At 44.2% G+C, this 15,448-nt stretch overlaps 1 protein-coding gene across 3 annotated transcripts in view; it reads left to right on the top strand.

The window, feature by feature from the left end:
* Positions 1–15,448, top strand: part of LOC149358295 (acylamino-acid-releasing enzyme-like) — a 36,681-nt gene that overhangs the window by 13,944 nt on the left and 7,289 nt on the right. For all 3 annotated transcript variants that reach the window (XM_089570321.1, XM_089570323.1, XM_089570322.1), the window contains 8 exons: positions 5,396–5,625; positions 8,193–8,233; positions 10,031–10,152; positions 11,508–11,565; positions 13,406–13,510; positions 13,842–13,889; positions 14,005–14,093; positions 14,415–14,535. In XM_089570321.1, the coding sequence (XP_089426447.1) occupies positions 5,396–5,625; positions 8,193–8,233; positions 10,031–10,152; positions 11,508–11,565; positions 13,406–13,510; positions 13,842–13,889; positions 14,005–14,093; positions 14,415–14,535 (814 nt within the window). The remainder of the gene's footprint in view (positions 1–5,395; positions 5,626–8,192; positions 8,234–10,030; positions 10,153–11,507; positions 11,566–13,405; positions 13,511–13,841; positions 13,890–14,004; positions 14,094–14,414; positions 14,536–15,448) is intronic.

Below are 15,448 nucleotides of genomic sequence, written 5' to 3' on the forward strand. Positions count from 1 at the left end.
AAAATGTACATTTTTTACAACAGGGATCGATGCAACATTGCAGCAAATTTTAGTTTGCTGCGAACAGTATTAGCTGGGCTAGGAAAGGAAACAGTAGTCCTAGTGACTATCGTGCCACCGCCCGAAACAGCTCCTTGTTGCCGTGAAGCAGAGGTTGGCCGCACATGTCTCAAAGAAAACATTTGTTTTTTGTTCCAACTTTTTTTCTTCGTAGCACAATTTGCAGTTCCGGTACTTTGCATTTTCTGCGGCTTGTGCTGCAGCCCCTGAGGTGAATCACGAGGCGGAAACAGAGGGCGAACATTGGGGTCCTCAGGATGTGGCTCATCAAATCCGAGGAGTTGCTCGATCAATTCAAGTCTGAACGCGAACTGATAAAATCTTGATGTCCTCGACAATTCTGGCGCTTCGGGATGCTCCTGGCGATGCGCGCCAAAAAGTATGAAGCTGTTGACGACCGCGTCGCCGAGCGCCGTGCGACACTCCGACGCGCAACGCCGAGGTAGACCCCTGGCTGTCTTCGAGCCGAAAACACGACTCTCTGCGCTGCCGGCGGCAAGTAATCCCGCCCGAAAGACGTTGACACCCTGCAGATAAGAGTTATGACCTTCAGAACACTCTGATCTTTTCCGATAAGCGCGCAGCAAAAGCGGAACATTTCGGAGGAGAAAGCGAAACTTACCGAGGCATGGCTGTTGACGTTCCGGGTCGGTCTGACGCAATTTTGCTGTCGGTGCAAAAGTCTGAAGAGCTGAAGTCATCTTCTGAATCCTCACTGCTGCTGTTCTCGTCCAAAAACGAACTCTCAGGAGCATCAATGTCTGTGGAAATGCGCGGTTTCGGCGCAAAAGCAGCGCGCGACGTTGACGCCATGGTGGAAACAAGGAGCGCCGGTCAGCTGACTCCGGAGGGGCTTCAAAAATCACCGCTTGGCGGAAAAAGTCAAACCAAAAGCGAAACTGAAAGAAGAGTTCCTTTGTTTCGCACTGGATGGTGCTAGTTGTCCAGGAACGCTTCAAAAAGCGGAAAAATACGAACTTGAAACCATCGATAGCGGGCTATCGATGGGAATAGGCGCGGACAGGAAAGAGTTAAAGGTGCACTGAAGAGGATTCTGAACTTGTCTTTTTGCCGCGGCAACTCGATCTACATGTTCCTAGCATTCTTAGAAACTGCAATTTATTGCCCTGTATGGCTGATTTCCCTAATTAAATCGAATTAACGTCCGGCTCCCGCCCTTTTTTTTTAATTCTGCCTCGTACGATGGGCGGAGTCGACCAACGCGTAGAGTGCCTCTCAGCCAGCTCCGTGGAGGCTTTGCTTTCGCTTTATTTTGTTTTTTAGGTTTCCATGAATAAATAGTTTCATTTGCAGATAATATAGCCGCAAAATAAGCCCGCAGAAATAAAAATACACGCAGACTATTTGCTACTACGGACTACTACGTATTACTCCGCCGATGGCACAGCGGCAAGCCGCCGCGGGACTGGGTGAAAGGCACTCCACGCGTTGGTTGACTTCCCCACCGTACGAGGGAGAATTTAAAAAAAAGGGCGGGAGCCGGACGTTAAATTTGATTTAATTTGGGAAATCGGCCATACAGGGCAATAAGTCGCAGTTTCTAAGAATGCTAGGAACGTGTAGATCGAGTTCCCGTGGCAAAAAGACAAGTTCAGATTCCTCTTCAGTGCACCTTTAAATAAGCACGTCAAGGTGCTGATGAGACTTGATGTAAATAATCAACTTCATATGCCCTATTGGCTTCATGTTGTTTGAACACCTCTGAAGAAGGTGTGGGTCAGAAAGGCGCTCACGTCTGATGTGCCTCTGCCCAGTTATTGGTTTGGCAATAGCATTCAGAAAGCATTAAGTGTGCAGTTTTCTTCATGGCTATTTATTTATTTATTGTTTCCTCAAGGGTCCACAGGGGACATTACATGAGGGGTGGGCAAACAAAAAAGTTAATACGAACACAGATGGTCTTCAATGGCGGTTTTGAATAGAACACGATTGATGATGGTCGCCACTTCGGATGGAAGGTCATTCCAGTCATTGGCTGTTCGAAGAAAAAATGACATTTTATATGTTTCGGTGCGGGCCCGTTCAGGGTAGACGGCGTTAGGGTGACTATGACGAGAAAAGCGATGAGCGCGTGTTATCGGGGCAGTTTCATGATCGGAAGTGTGATAAAATTTATGATACAGCGAAAGACGGGCGATTTTACGCCGACAGGCCAGTGTTGGGAGATTAAGCTGAGATTTTAGTGCTGTAACGCTAGTATAATGAGAGTAGTCTGAGCAAATGAATCTGGATAGTGAAGTGTTATGCGGCGGTTCTTTAATTAACTGGTGCCTCTCTTACCTATGGCTGCTGCGTTTCGATGGAAAAATGTTTGTGCTAAGCCTCTGCTACATGATAGAGAACCTCAGGTAATTGCATATACTTTCGAGCCAGTCTCGTAACACAGGTGTAGGTTTTGCACATTGAAAAATCCACTAATTCACAGTAAAGTGAATTTTTTTAATTGTTGCAATGAACTTTCTCATGCATGTAGAAAAATCTACTAATTCCCAGTAAAGGGAATTTTTTTAATTGTTGCGATGTAACTTGTTTGTTTTCTTTTGCATCATAGTGAAGAATTGTCTCACAGTACACTGGGTGCTTTTTCTTTTCAATCTGTACAGGTTTTTTTTTAAAAATCCATGAAAGATTTGATAAGGTGGTCTTTGCCAGTGGATTGTACTGCATGGTGGTCTAATGTCTGTGTTAGTGGGTAGTTAAAAGATCATTAGTTAATTATTGTTAACTAATCGACTGTTTAATTTTTTATTTTAGGGCATAACATCATATGGCAGAATTGCAGGCCTTCAAAATTGTAGGTGAATCCATTTTTAAAATTTCTAAATCGGGATTGCAGTTTGAGATATTGAGCATGCAGTTATATGTGCAAAACGAGCTAGTACCGCAACTAATACAGTATAGCTGTATTTCATGACAGAAAGATGGATTAAGGGGAGACGTGGGTCTTGAAATGAAAATTTTTATTATAAAAGTTATCGTAATGAAAGTGGATGTGCATATGTGTTTCTTCTTCTTGTTTCCAAAAATATAATTAATTTCAGTGTATCTCAATTAGTTTCCATGTTAAGTAAAAATAACTCAAGCCTAATTAGGTAATTTCTTGCGGGTAATTAAGACAATGTTTCTTGGTTTCGACTGAAAAGAAGCTGTAGCCAATGGCCTACCATGCAGAGCTGTGCTATTTATATTGTTATTTAGATATATCATTATATAAAAATGTTCAATTATGTCTAAGTACCATAATTATGAGATATAGTTAGGTGGCATTATGGTTCACAAAATTTGAAATGTTTGACTCGACTGAACTAAAACAGCATAACTTCACAGTTTAGTTCTTTCAGAATTCATTAGTTTAGGATGAATTTAAATTGCACCGTAAAACTTAATAAAAACTTCCGTAAGGCTAGTCATGTTGGCAAAAAACACGACTGAGAAAATCGCATTTGAAGTGCGCGCGCCAGCCATTCGGAGGTCGTTGTAGAGGTCTGAAAAAACAGTCGAATGCGGACGTTCCAAAAATATTTCACAGCAGTTAATAATACCGGGATGTGGGCAAAGGGGCCAGTTTTCAGATGATGGCCATTGGGGATGCGGTCGTGGGAAGCAAGGGATGTGAAGTTCTATCGCATTTCGCTCCGAAATCGCTGTTTCCGTTCTTCGTAGGCACGAAATATATAATTTTTTAGCAACTGGAGGTCGAATTAGGAGGTATTTTAGAGTGCATAGATCCCGATTTAGCCATTTTAGAAAAATCGACTATCTTTTTTATCATTTCAAGACCCGCATCTCCCCTTAAAGGCGAAAAAAAATGAAGCAGCGTTTCTTGGACGTCGAGCCAACCAGCACCTTTTCCACTGCTTTGCTGGAGACAGAAATCATCAACATAAAGACGGAGCCGCGACACGAAAGAGATGCTGCTGTGTTTTGGCGATAAGTTGCAAGATTGACGCTGTGTTCAGTGTCACAATGCATTGGGCAGAAATGCATCCATGTGGCTGACTAGGCAAAACCACAAGTGAAACTGGCGGCCATTATTGCCATCTCCGTTTTAATATCACCGGGAGCGGAGTGGAAATGAGTGCCTGCATGATTACGCTGTGTCAAGTGGCCATGCAGCGCCCTCCTAACAAGAAACACTAGCAGTCAGGTGCATGTCTCTCACAATTTAGGGCGAGGCCGTGCTTTTTCTTGTGACCGAGAATGCTCAGCTTGTAGTGAGACTATGCGTGTGTTTGGTATCGGCTTGTTTTGCCTGCATAATTCCAGGTTCATTATCTCGATCCACAATACTGATTTTAAATTAAAAAAAAAAACTGGGCTCACCTGCACTTTTGAAGACCTGCTTTTCATGATATAATGTTGTGCTCTAAAGCTAGAAATTAAAAAGTTAATAATAGTTAGCTAATAGTCTTTTAACTGCAAACTACCATGGACATAACGTCTTCCATGCTGCGAAGTCCACCTGCTGGTCCCGTATGTACAAAAAAACACGAAGGAAAATTTTTGAAGTGCGCAGAAAACCTGGTTTACTCAGTCCCTTTGACCTGTGGTGGATCTTATGTTGGCCAAACTGGTCATTGTGTGAATGATAGACTGAGGGAGCACAAAAACAATTTTTTAACAGCGCGAAAGGACGACGACGTTTACACACACAACAACACGAGCGCTCGTGTTGTTGTGTGTGTAAACGTCGTCGTCCTTTCGCGCTGTTAAAAAATGGATAACAACCAACTCGCCCAGCTTTCTGTTCTTCTTAATACAAAAACAATGTCAAGAATGCCACCCGCCACATCGGAATCCACTGCCGCGATTGTTCCTGTCAGCCATTGTATGAAAACAGCTGAATTGTAGAGACAAATACAAAGATCAGCTCACAAGAGAAATCGTCGAGGCACCTGAGATTATTAAGTTAGGTCCGAGTTGCGCAAGCACGCCATCTGTTACTGTCTCTAAGAAGGAGCTAGATTTTATAAATCGGCAGATTTGCCTCATGGAATCAAAAAATATGCACGCTCAGAGGGATTTCTGTTGTTGTTGTTGAAGCTTTTCTGCTTTTTTCAGTGCTGCCGCGCCTTGATAAGCTTTGGCTTCACGAGTGAACTATATGTTGTTAGTCAGTGTTGGGTCTCGTTCCTGCTCTTCCTGTGGTCTCGTGCTGTTGCGCTGTTGCACTACAAATCATGTCTGACCAACGTGCCCATCAGTTCATGTTGTACACCTTGTGTTCAGTCTGTGTCCCATGTTCAGGGAGACCCAGGGCAGGCACTCCATGAACCAGCTCAGCAAGACACTGTGCTGCCATATTCCACCGCAGGGCACTGAGTTCCTGTACCGGGACTGCTGGGGCGAGAGCCACGTGGAGCACTGCCAGCCCATGCTGTGCACCATCAACGTCTACAGCAGCTCCATCAACGTGCTGGAGAACGTGCCCGAGAACGTGTCACCCGGTCAGGCTATCTGGGCCCCTGAAGACGCGGGAATCCTTTACGTTGGCTGGGAGACCAGCCCCTGGAAGCTGGGTCTAATCTACTGCAACAACCGCAGGCAGGGGCTTTGTTGTCATCCCTTTGCTTGGTTTGCTTTTCTTTGTGTCGTGCGGAAATGAATGTGAGAGTTTTTTTTTATCTTGGGACCCCTGTGAGCGGGATGCAATAATTACGGTTATGTAAACACTGCATGCACAGAATTTGATCAGATGTAAATATTTGGAAAAGGGCACATGCAGCGTCCTTCTAGAGTAAACTTACTAAAGTTGAAGCAAACTTATTTCTAGGCAAAGCCGAAGACCTTTCAATCTCTGGTGTTGTCGGAAGTATGCTGAGTGGTGGAGAAAAACTGAGCACTAGACCTGGAGCCAATAGAATAGTAGCTTGATGCAGTTGATTCACTGAGCTGCAGAAGCGTCCATGTGTGAAGGTTCTGTTGGAAATACTACAAAAGCGACACCGGTTATACATACTGGCATTGCACTTAGGTTCTTTTGCATAGTACCAGATGTTGTTAGGCTGGGTTTTGAACTAGGCTCCATATTTCAAATCATTTCTGTCTCTCTAATTTTTTTTTTTAATGCGAGAGCATTACCGTAAAAACCCGCGTATAATACGAACCCGAATATAATACGGGGCTAAGATTTAGAGACGCGAAATGGGAAAAAAAGTTTCACCCGCGTATAATACGAGTAACACAAGCTCATAGAAGACATTTATTCAAATCGCATCCCGCACTTCACTTCAATTACTTTGTTCTTCAGTAGCGCTTTCTTCGAACATTTCTTTGTCCGACAAATCATCCCAAATGTACTCATCTTCCGTGCCATCGAGGGCGTTCGAGATGCCGCACTTCTTAAGCCCGCTTCAGCCGCCCGGTTGGCGTCACTGCAGGCTCACCTGAGCGCATCCACTCTGCATAGCACCGCCTGACTGCGTCCTTGAACGGTTTGTTTACACAACCATCAAACGGCCGCGAAAGCTTTGTCGCATTCCGCTGCACGCGAAAAGGGCTTCTTTCTGTTGTGGCCATCCACGAATGCTTCCTTCGACGACACCAAACTGCCTCCCGGCCGCACCGTTGCCGATGTTCTCCGCAGCCAAAATCGCTTGAAAGTAGCCGAGTACTGTTTTCGAGACCGTGACATCGTGCTCTCTAAAACAATATCCACTTCACGAAGCGTGCCTTACATGCTAGCACGTGTGTTGTCAACAGGCGCACGGCACACCGCGACCCCCCGGCGCACCCAACGGATCAACAAAGAAACGACGTCGTGACGTCGTTTGTCAAGAGTAACGAAGCCAAGCCGTAGCCACGCGCCAATAGCGAAGCGAAGCCATAGCCACGCCGCAAAAACGAAACCAAAACATCGAGCAACTTCGAAAATTTTTGTTCGGATCCGCAAATAGTACGAGGCGGAAATTTAGGACGCTAATTATGGGAAAAAACCTCGTATTATACGCGGGTTTTTACGGTATATGTCTTTGTCATGTCAGCAAAAAGTGTTCGCAAATTTGTTCGCGCGATTACATTGTTCTCTGAAGATAAATGTGTGAAAGTGTGATTGTGATAGATAGTGTGCGATAAAATGTTGCTGTGGGAAAAATTTGGTTGATGAGGTTTAATTAGTTGATTAATTAAACGCAAAAAACTACACTTAGACGTCGAAATAGCCATGGACATTGATATAGTATGTGGACGTTATGCTTTCGCATTGCTCTAGTACGTAGTCGCTGCAGTGATTTCAAAGTTTTTCATTTACAGATCCGAAGAATGACATCTCATGAATATTTTCCCTCGGTTTGTGCAATGCCCGAATGCAATTATTTTCTTGAAAATATTATGGAAAGGACTACAGTTGAATCTGAATATATCGAACTCCAAGGGGATTGCAAAATAGGTATATCAGTAATTCGCTGTATAAAAACAGCGATAAGCTTACCTTTAACTTAGAAGCAAGTATGCATTGCACACACGCTAGTGACAAGCTTGCAGCGGACTGTGCTTTGCCACTAGCCACTGGCTATCGTACGGTGTCTAATCTTGTTACCAGTACACTATAAATAGTATAATCTGTTATGTAAATTAAGGAACAGCTGTTTTCTGCATTGCCTTTGGCAACAAAGCATGCCGTGCGAGTGCATTGCTAGGTTTTAGTTAGTTAGATTGGCTTTATTTCATGACAGCATTGTGGTGTGGAAGTTGAGTACAAGAGGCCAAAGGACACCCTCAAGCACCTCTTCAAGCAGTTACACAGTGCTAGTGCTGCTAGCAGGTGCCTAAGGCCACGCATGTCGCCCATCTATGCATGCGAAAAGTGATTGAAGAGCATCGTTAGGAGAAGTGCCACTTGTAGGGGTGTAGCGTGCTGTTCAGTATATCAAATGACATGTGGAATATACATAGTGTGACTTTCCTACACTTGTACTTGGGATTTTCAAGGGGATAATCTGTGTTTTCGATACAGCCTAATATGCATGTTCGATATATTTTGGTGTAGTTTGAAATATCAGTTTGATACATCTGGGCTTGATGTTAGAGTTTGTAAAGTCTGTGAAAGTGTTTTTGGATATCTCAAAAGTGTTAGCATTCCTTCTCTTGCTTTTTTTTTTTCTCTTGTACAGGTCCCGCCTGTATTACTACGAATTTGAATCCGACACGAATGGTGGGTCATAGGCATGTTAGTAAAACCAACATGAGCCTACACTCGTGGACAACTTTCTGTGGCTGTGCAGCCAAGGCTAGGCAGGGAAGAGAAGGAGACGGGCCGTTTCCTCCTGAAGGCAGAGGACCAAAGCACAAGTGTCATTCCGCGGCAGAATATAGTCCGCAAGACAGTGGGCACTTCTGTCTTGCATTAACCAAATCAGCGGCCCCGCCAGTCGCCGCCCCTCGCAATTATAGGCTGGAGAGAAAGAGGTTCAAGGAGCGGTTCGTGACAAAAGAACAGACCGAACCCGTGAGCCAGCTTCTGTCTTCAGTTTCCGGAGGCGGCGACAGAGGAGGTGCGGGGAACAACCCTCATCTGCTGACCGGTCTACTTGTTGCAGTGATGGAGTATGATGACAAAGGGCTGTCTCATTCCCTTTCCTGCATAGCCTTGGCTGCATAGCCACAGAAAGTTGTCCGCAAGTGTAGCGTTATTTCATTTCGCGGGTGACAGAAAAGAGCACACACTGACGCTATCAAACTTTATACCAGGTAGGGTGCGAAATCACTTCAGCATTGGATTTTGAACTGGGTGTCGTAGTTGGGCTCAGAATTGTATTTTAAAAGTTGAGAAATGAAGGTTGTGTGAAAGTAGTACATGTCCCGTGCGTGACTGACAGCACCTTCTAGCTTTGGTACCTGAGGTAATAATTTGGAGGAACTTAGGTGCGTTGCTAGTATAATATAATAGTATAGTATAATATAGTATAATATCTAACAGTGATAACTAAATACACACTGCAGAGCACATGGTATGTCAGAGTGGGCACTGTATGCCAGCTAAATAAATATGATAGCTAGTGAAAACAGAATTGAACATACTGTCATATAAAAAACATATGACCAACTTTTGATGATCCTAACCTGGTGGCAAATGAAAATTTGTTCGAATCAATAATAGCCTTTTGAATACGCTTCATGCTGACAGGACCAGACTGCCTGTTCAAATGAACTCAATGATAGAATTAAGTGAGCTCAAATTATTGGTAGCCCATTGTATAAATGTGGGGTTTATTACCAATAATATAAGGTAAAGAAGAAAAAAATGTTTCTATATGTAGAGGTTCAAAGACAAAACAATTTAAAAAGTGTACTTGGTAAGAAAAGACCATAGTTAAGCCTTCCCACCAAGTAACTTGCTTGGGTGTTCACACTTGCCTTGAAAAACCTGCAACAGGTGATGCTTGAGTATGTGCAATATCACCATTCTCTGTAGCCTGACACCTCAATAAAAATAGCAAGAAATAGATTCAGAATTATTGAAAGTTGCACATATATTTTCTTTGGTGATGGGACTGCCACTTTCAGAGGCGGATGCACAAGGATTTAACTACAATTGTGAAGTGCATTCGTTGAACTCTGAGAGTTCAAAGAATCAGTGAGGAAACTTCTCAGTTCTTCTCCGGTGTGCCGAAATAAAAATTGTGTCGCTGCAGTGATCTTTCACCCACGGTATGCACAGCTACCTTCGCATTGGGTTTTCAGTGTTTTAAATTGTTTTTGGGCCAGTTTAGCTCCTTTCTGCACACAATCCTCCTGTATTTTTTTTTTTACTATCAGTGGTGAGCCAGATTGAATAAATACATTAAGCTGTGGTTTGGTCATTGGTGACAGGTGTCAGTCTGCCATTGGGCTTGCTGAAGTTTATTTCAGCTGTGGGTGAGAGTGCAACAATCAGTTTAAGGAACATGGTCAACTTGACCATAAAGGGAAGGCACGGCTTGTCTTTGATCTGCTGTTGTGCCCATTTCAGTTACCATTGGTGAGACAAACAAGAGCATATACTCGCCACGGTTCAGCCCCGATGGCAACACGCTTGTGTACCTGCAGACAGACGTTGGAGGCCCCCACTTCCAGGCCTGCCAGCTTGTCAAGGTGCGTTGTGGCTGTTTTACCTATCTTGCGCTAGTGTATAGGCCAACACCGTGTTTGAAAATTTAGGGGGCGCTCTCTGACACCAGAGGCGGCTGGGGGCATTGTCTGCGCGTCTGCTACAGTGCGTGGTTAGCCTTGGTTTGCCTTATTCTCTCACCATGGCGTTTGAGAACTAGTGTTTCATGTAGAGCTGTCTAGGCTGTCTAATTTGAACTACTGTATTAGTGAGCGAATGCAGTGCACGCAGCAGCATGTCTGACTCCACGAGAAACTTGTGCGATTTGGAAAAACACCGAGCTGATAGAGCGCCTGGTGGGGTACGTCCTGCATTATTACACACATTTATCGTGACATTTTAAAAATATATTGGCTTCGAAATGTTACATATCACACTCTTCTTCAAAGTGCTCAGCAACTCGCCAACAGTTGACGCATGGGCACCTCCATGGGTACTCGGAGAAACGAGATAAATATTTCGGGAAGTTTCGTTTACATGTGCTTCTATGGGCTGCACTCATGCCCAGCACTCCCCAGCCGGGAGTCACTCACACGTATCGCAGTGTTTTAAAAATACATAACCTTTGAAATTATGTTTCGTACTTTCACATTCTATTGCAGGATGTGCTGGGCTTTTTTCCATGAAAAGCCTTTAAAAAATTGCTTTCTTTGAAATTGCTAACAGTCTTGGGTGAGACACCCTGTATAGTCTATAATCAAATTTGTGTCCTATTTTTAAAGGGATGCTTAGGACAAATTGAAGTTGCTTGTGTCGGAAGACTATAGCATTGCTAACGACAGAGACCACTCTCGCCAAAAACAGAGCCAGCCGATTTTGCAAGTAAACTGCATGCTTCAATATCGAATTTTGGGTGCGGTTCCCAGAAGCTGTGCTGCACCACCACTCACTTCTAAACGATGGCAACTGGTCCTTCTTGGTGTAGACATCATGAGTTTCAGTTGAGTGGCAAAAATTTATTTTAATTCAATTTTCTCAGCAGCAAATGCATCCTTTGCTGCTGGGGCAAGCATTATCGTAACCAGAAAGAGACAAAGAATCGTTTTTTTGCTGAGAATAGTAATTTGATGGAGTTCTCCTCATTGTCCCTTTAACGCACACGTGCTTGATGCAGTCAAATAAAACACGAGCAGGGTTCTTGCAGTTGTGGTTTTATATCTGATTGCTATGCATGAGCATTCTTGAGCTCAGTTTGAAGGGGGTGCTTGCCAGTCATGCCTTCTGCACAGTTTGTCCAATCTTTGAGTCTTCCCTGTTCAACATCTGTGGAGTGCACAACAGTGTGTTATTTAATGTCAGTGCAGTGGCGTGCTTATGGCTTGCTTAATTGCTCTTTCAGTGCAATTGGGAGACCAAGCAGGCTATAATTGTGGTCGACAGGGTTAACACACCAATAGGTGAGTTGTGCTTTGACGGGGATTTCATTTTGGTGAGCAAGCACTTTACACACCTTTAACTCATTTTCTTTTTGCTTGTTCTGCCTTCTGGTAGCCTCTCGTTAATTTTAAAACAAGCTGCTGAACTTGGTTTCAAGAGCTCCATTGCTTTCAACAAATGCTTATTTATGTACTGAAATCAGCTGCTCCATTCTATGGTGAGTCTTCAGCCTGGGTATAAAAGAGTCCTTCAGGCTAATGCAAGTTTGGAATTGAAAGCAAGTTAATTGGAAAGCTCAGTTTTTCCAATTTTCCCAGTTCAAGGTTTTTTGAGGTCTACCACAGTGTGATAGTGACAGCCAGCACAACACGGTGCGGGTGAATGTCTGGAGAAAGGGGCAGAAGCCACAGTTTTTTGTGCTTACTGATTCCAAGTTCAGCGTTTTGCAAGTCACTTCTATACCTGTCCTCTGCTTGCTCTTTACAGTGTCATAAATCAGATTTTCGTAATGATACAATAAAGTTTTGACATACACCTAAGATACAAATAAATCAGATGTCAGAAAATGAATTTCAGTCTGCGACCAACTCGGAAAAGAATGGGATTAATGATTCAAAGTCCATATGGCTTCGTTGTGAAAAAATATTGCAGTCCTTTGTCATTATGATACCCGACCAGATGGAATTTTGTTGGAACTCTTGACTACCTAAACCAAATATATAGTTCATCCTTCTGGATGCAGCCTCAAAGCAAATGGGGAGCTGCTGCTAGAAAGCCGTTATCAAGTTTAACATGAAAGTTTGCTTTTGTTTCATGCTTTCAAGAAGCTGTTGCTGTTTTGTGTTGAAGGGCCCTTCTAGTTATGGACATCTCAAGATACACATGAACCATGTGGGGGCGCATGCAGTCTCTCTTCTTGCCTAAGTACCATTACTGCCCCGCGAATTGCGAAGAAGGTTGCAGTTTTGGACAAAACACCACACGTGCTCATCAACTGTGGCTGCAAGCCTATTTCTTGCTGGTCCTCGTATTGGTTGGCCATGACATGGAAATTGGGTTGTGCCATTGTTGGTCTCAAGTAACTACGTGAGAGCGGCTAACGCTGGCATCCAGCATGTGAAACAGAGTTGCAGATGGAAGCGCAGGTTCTCCGTGAAGTTAAAGCACACAGGGAGGAAAAAATCAATTCACCGATGTGAGATAGGGCATCAATGCATACTTGTGTCCTCCCCCTTGTTCTCATTCTTTCCAAAAGATGTTTATGCATTACATGCACATGTCATACACACTCATCATCATAATCAGCAACCTTACTACGTCCACTGCAGGACACGGGCCTCTTCCATATCCATCCAATTAACCCTGTCCTGCGCACACTCATATGGTATATAGATATCTGTTGCTAGACTGCTACGTCACCCTTTAAAAAAAAAAAAAAATCAACTCCACACTCATTTAGATTGAAGGTGACAGGCAGCAACAGCTTGGAGTGGGGCTGGAGTGCATGACTGCACAGGGCACATTCTCGATAGCACCCACTGGTTAGCCCACCTGGACAAAGCTCTCATTGGCCATTATGGAAATGAGGGGATATCGAACATGGGGTTTTTGAGAATTTGGAGTTAATGGGGAAGTCGGAAATATGGAAAGCGTATGGGAGTGTTGTTTTAGGTTATGACACACTATGATGGCGTTGCCACTTCAGGAAAAGTCCCTTGTACAGGCTGTGTGAAATCCTCATGGGAACACGGTTGTTGGATTTCCAGTTCATGACAAAATTTTCTGCTGTACATATGGCATTTAGAAGCAGTTCGGCTTCTAGCAGAGTGTCTTAGCTGACTGACCACTTCTCTGTTGCAGGCAATGAATTTCCCGGCTTGTACCTGAACGCTCTTCCAAACAACTGTTTCAGCGCTGATGGAAACAGTGTAGTCCTTTCAAGTGCCTGGCACAGCAAATGGGCAAGTGTCTGGCATCTCTTTTATCCAGTACTGCTTTGGTTATTTGTGTTTCTCTGTAGTCACAAAGGGACATCACTTTACTGGCAGCACTACGCAGCAAACTTTTTTTGCTGAAACTTGCTTTACTGATTTTTGTTTTTCTGAATGCATTTTGAATGCTGAATAAATGCATGTAGTCGGTCATTTCAGTCCAGCCTAAATGGTTAGAGGTGCCCGGCCTAACATTTACAGATAGTCAATAAAGAACAGCCACTATCGCTAATGTAACACTGCTGTTCATTGGCTTTGCGTTGTGATTTTTCTTTTTTCTTTGTTCATCTTCCCACTTTAGGAAGTCATTGGCATCAGCCTGACCTACGGTGAGGTCACCAAGCTGAGCAAAGGTACAGAGGACCTCTCTTCACTTTTCCTTCTAGTTTTCTTCAAATTTTTTTTTAACATGCCACACAAATCAATCCGAGAAGCATTTATTTGCCTCCTGACTCGTGTTGTGTGCAGATGAAACTGTTGGTTGCTGGCAAGTTCTGACAGTGAAGGAGAACTACGTTGTTGCCTGCCTCTCTGCACTCAATTCAACGCCCCACGTGGTGAGTGTGACGAAATCCAACGCAATTCTGTGCAGGCTGCGGTAGGATAAGGATAAGGTAGCTTTGATAGAATACATGCACATCTATGGGGGACCTTTCATGAGGGGAGCACTGAGAGCTCCATTGACAACACTAGGAGGACAAGAGCAACACTGGGAGCTCCGTGCATGAACAAAGCTTGGTTTGTGTACACCACAACACAGCATAGCGCAGCATGCATGCATTCCATGCAGTAGAGTAGTCCAGGTGCAGCATGGATTAGCCGGCGAGTTCCCCTGCTATTACACTCATAGGTCTGGTGCGTGCCCACTTTGTACGCAGGTGGTGGGTACGCTCACACCGGAAGGTGGCGTGAATGCCTGGGTGCCGATCGAACCTGACGACAACAAGGTGTCTGGCATCAGCTGGTACATCCTTCAGTTCTCCCCACCAGATGAGACACGTGAGAGCCATCTTCTCCCTCTCTCTCTCTCTTTCTTTTTTTCTTTTGCTGAAGTAGAAATGCGTGTAGTTTGGTTGTGCAGGCGCGTCACTCTGTTGTAGGGTTCTTTGCATGGACGCCATAAGCCCTTTCTCAATTGAGCTTTTGTTAAAACATGCTTTGCACCTTGTTTCACATTCTCCTCCCAAAATCTGTCCGCTTACACTCTGCCCCCTTCAAGCCAGCAAATGCCTCTCCCCCGACTTTCTCACTTGCAAAATGGCAAGTTCATGCCAGTGGTTCGGTCTGCCGATCAGAAGTTTGCTTGGCCAGATTTTGTTGAAATTCATAGATGTCTTGCTGCACATAATTCAGTGGGTCAGGTGGTTCCTCTCTTCTGTGCAGAATCGCTTGGAACAGAGCTTTGTTAACTATTGATTTCGAAGCAGCACGTACTGCCTCCACAAGCTGTCCTTCAGACCGACTGGAAACGCATACTGCATACTCTACTGCACACTTGGGAACAACTTCCTGTGGCAGTGTAGGAGAAGCTACGGTCATGAGGCAATGGCTTCCTCAAGCATGCTGTTCTCGTGCACTCGGGTCTGGATGGTGATGGCTCACAGCTGTGGCTTCGCTGCAGTGCCACAGAAAGTTGTCTGCAGGCATAGAATTATCCAAAGGCAGTAGATCTGCTTTATTCTGTTTTAATTTTGCCCTTCGTAAATTGTTTCGTCACTAAATTGCACCCAAACTGCTGGCATGTGTGCCATGAACATAAAAAAATTAGTTGAGATTTTCTTGATTGTGAGCTGGCTTGTGCTACATGTCATGCCCAGACATCCCATCCGTGTTTTTGTGCCCGCTGCATTTTCTGTCTTGTGGTTTGACGATCAGAACTAGGTTCCTAAATCAGAATCAGTGTGTTTCCTCC

This window comes from Amblyomma mixtum, chromosome 2, assembly GCF_055824585.1.
Source record: "Amblyomma mixtum isolate Tamu chromosome 2, ASM5582458v1, whole genome shotgun sequence".
In the NCBI taxonomy this organism is placed as follows: domain Eukaryota; kingdom Metazoa; phylum Arthropoda; class Arachnida; order Ixodida; family Ixodidae; genus Amblyomma; species Amblyomma mixtum.